The sequence below is a fragment of the Silurus meridionalis genome, chromosome 27 (genome assembly GCF_014805685.1).
Source record: "Silurus meridionalis isolate SWU-2019-XX chromosome 27, ASM1480568v1, whole genome shotgun sequence".
NCBI lineage: Eukaryota > Metazoa > Chordata > Actinopteri > Siluriformes > Siluridae > Silurus > Silurus meridionalis.
This window is the reverse complement of record NC_060910.1, coordinates 4,608,911-4,612,347: the sequence shown is the minus strand read 5'-3', so window position 1 is coordinate 4,612,347 and position 3,437 is coordinate 4,608,911. Positions and strand designations below refer to the sequence as shown.

Sequence of the window (3,437 nt, the reverse complement as noted above, 5' to 3'; positions counted from 1 at the left end):
GTGTATGTTATTTTAACAATCTATTCCACATTTAGTCCCTATTTGCTGTTAATACCCTCCAATATTCTAGGAAGATGTTCCACTAGACTTTGGAGTGTGCGTGTGGAGATTTGTGTGAGATCCATTTAGCCATAGTGGTGTTAGTAAAGTTCCTGATGTAGGTGAGCTGAGGAGGCCTGGGGTGCAGTCAGCTTTAACATTTAACCTGAAGGTGTTTAATTGAAATCAGAGCTCTAAAGCAGGAGATATTCCACTCCAACTCATGTAAAGAATATATGAATACATCGATATATATTAAGCTGTTCAAAAGAAGGGAATATTTATTGCTACCTCATCCAAAGACATAATATAAAATTGTGTGCCTTCAACTTTGTGGTAACAGTTTGTGGAAGAACCACATCTTCTTCTTTTTCTTCTTTCGGCTTCTCCCATTAGGGGTCGCCACAGCAGATCATCCATCTGCCTGTTTTAAACCAACTACCTGCATGTTCTCCCTCACCACATCCATAAACCTCCTCCTTGGCCTTCCTCTTTTCCTCCTTCCTAGAGGCTCCATTCTCAGCATACTCCTACTGATATACCCCATGTCCCTCTTCTGCACATCTCAATCACGCCTCCCTCACCTTGTCCCCAAAACGTTGTACATGTGCTGTCCCTTGAATAAACTATATAAATAAATAAATAAATAAATAAAATTGTCTGGAAGAACCACATATGGATGGAAAAGACAGGTGTCCCAATACTTTTGGCCATATAGTAGTGTTTTTTTGTTTTGTTTTTTTTTAGCCATGAGGTGATCTGGGGTAAATCTCAAATCTGCAGAAAACCTAAACTTTAATCATTATGGCACTGATATGTAAATGTCTCAATGTCTTTTGTGCTTAGCTGCTTATAATGCTTATGCTAGCACCACAGTTCATAACACACACACAGGGGTGTGTATTAGTATTTTCCTAAAATACACCATTACAAATGTGTACATCAGTTTTCTGCATTCCCAATTTAATTTATTTCTTCAGCACTTGTGCTTTAATGGTTGGCATATCTGGAAAGCTTGTTTATAGCTAATAGTCATGATGCTAACTAAACTCTGACAGATTCAGGGATTAGCTTTAATTAGCTAATTTGCACGGTCAGCCATCAAACTGAATATGGTTTAAGGATCTGGGTTTGTTTATCCCTTAAGTTTTTATATTCGTACTTAAGTTTTGAACTCAGCTAAATATGTTATGCTAGCAGTTCAGCACATTTTCTGAATGCTAGGAAAGAGGAAGCTTTTTGTACTGAGAATGTTCTAGTTCACAGTATGGAAAAAGTAATTTACATACCACCAAACTACCACTGTTGGACCCTTAAGCAAGGGCCTAAACCCTTTAATAAATTCATCTATCTATGTAGCATTTTCTTCTTGTTTTAGTGTACCTCTGCTCATGTCCAAAGGGTCCCCAAACTATGGCCTGACTATTTTTGTAATATTTAACATGTTGTTATTTTTGTTTTGCTTTTTAATCCGGTATCCAAAACTCTCGGTGGATTAATCGGTTATCGGTAAGTGCGATCCAACTTAGTGGATTTTACCGATAACAATAGCTATCGATCGACCTCTAATTATTAACGTAGCCTAATTATTTGTTAGATTCACCCACCAACCACATGCATAAGTAAGTAAATGTTCTGATTTCAATTGCAATGAATATGAAAGAATTTCATTATGATAGTAATAATGCTGTTTTAATTGGTTGTATATCTGTGAAATGTAATGCTGATTTGTCTGTACGGTGCATAACAAAATAATAAACTAATTAGCATTGGGAGGCATAATAAATATAAAATCAGTAAAAAATCTCCAAAATAATGCTGGTATTTATTAATGTGGCCCCCACAGAAAAAGGTTTGGAGACCCCTGCTATACATTACCTGCATTTCATTAAGCTTTTCTGTACATGACTGAAATACATTTTGTCTTAAGTGTCTTTAATTAATTAGTATCGCAGGACAAATTTGCTTATAGCTCGTATATAAACTAGCTCTGGTTTGATTCTTTGTTCTGTTTTGTGCCTTCATCCCTGACCTGCTCATGTTTCGCCCTGCGGAGGCTTCTTGAGCGCCAGCCGGATTTAAATCTAGACCTATCTTATTTCAGCTTTTAAAAAGCCCTTATTGTCCTCGACGTTGATATTCATCACTTCGGCTGAACAGAACGGCTCTTGTGGAAGGCTGCGCTTAAGGATTACTGCGTGCTTTGCTTATTAACACACCTGATGATGATGATGATGATGAGGAGTCGGTGCTGGGCTGGGCCTGTGGCTCTGCGACTCCCGTGGAGGAGGGACAGATTAAATCAGCATCGGCTGGACAGAGACATTCTGAGATGTCCAGAGCGAGGAAGCAACCAGAACTGACGATGGTACTTCTAACCACTAAGATTGTACAAAGAGCGTCGCTCTTTGTGGCTTTCGGAGGCCTTGTCACGACCTTCATCACCACCTTTTTGCCGCTATGGAAGACAATGAACTCGGAACTGAACGAGATGGAGAATTGGTACGAAGGTCTGTGGCATACTTGCATCTTCACAGAGGAAGTGGGTCTCCATTGCAAAGCCTTTGAGTCTCTTCTCGCTCTGCCTCCTGTCACTCTTGCCTCCAGGATCCTCATGTGTATATCAATTACGACCGGGTTCCTCGGTGTGCTGGCGGCATTTTTTGGACTCGATGGTGTTGAGATCGGGGCCGGCCGTAACAGGTTAAAGAGGGGACTCCTCATCCTCGGCGGTGTGCTCATCATGGTGTCGGGAATCACAACGCTGGCACCAGTTTCTCTGATCGCCTACGTGATGGTGGTGGAGTTCTGGGATGAGGGTCTTCCGGACGTGATGCCACGCTGGGAGTACGGGGAGGCCATGTTCTCCGCCTGGTTCTCAGGACTTCTGCTGGTCATCGGAGGATCGTTTCTTTTTGTTGCAGTGTGTATGAGAGAGCATGAAGCCAAGCAGCAAAGGGAGATCTTTACTCAATTTATAACCTTCAACCAAGGATGCAGCACTACCTAAAAACAGAGGTCTTATAGATTTTTGTTTTTTTATTCTTGCACCATACAGTATGACAGAATGAAGGATTCACGATCGAATGGTAGAAACACGCACATTGCCTGGTTTGTTTTGATACATTCTTGTTCTTGGTGTTTTTTTGACTCCTATTTGTAGGTGCTTAATAAATCTTGGGAAAAAAAGAATGCTTTCATTTCATTTCATTTGGAAGAAAATACAGTTTCTGTAGTTTCAATTAAAGAGACTCACGTTTTTTTTCTTTTGCTCACACAACAAAGGATAATTGTAGTACGATAAAAGTTGGGGGATGATTTGGTGCCACTGTTCATTCAACTTTTATACAAAAATCCCAAACATCTTCGTTTAAATTTTTCTACCTCTTTAATTTCTG

At 40.0% G+C, this 3,437-nt stretch overlaps 1 protein-coding gene across 1 annotated transcript; it reads left to right on the top strand.

Moving 5' to 3' along the window:
• The first annotated feature begins 1,923 nt into the window (after positions 1–1,923).
• cldn26 (claudin 26) lies at positions 1,924–3,139 on the top strand. Its single transcript, XM_046842105.1, has one exon. It carries the CDS (start codon positions 2,372–2,374, stop codon positions 3,047–3,049), a length of 678 nt encoding a protein of 225 aa, XP_046698061.1. The 5' UTR covers positions 1,924–2,371; the 3' UTR covers positions 3,050–3,139.
• The last annotated feature ends 298 nt before the right edge of the window (positions 3,140–3,437 follow it).

Excerpts from the sequence above, each read along its gene's own strand:
- cldn26 (XM_046842105.1), top strand. The coding sequence starts at position 2,372 with ATGTCCAGAGCGAGGAAGCAACCAGAACTGACGATGGTACTTCTAACC.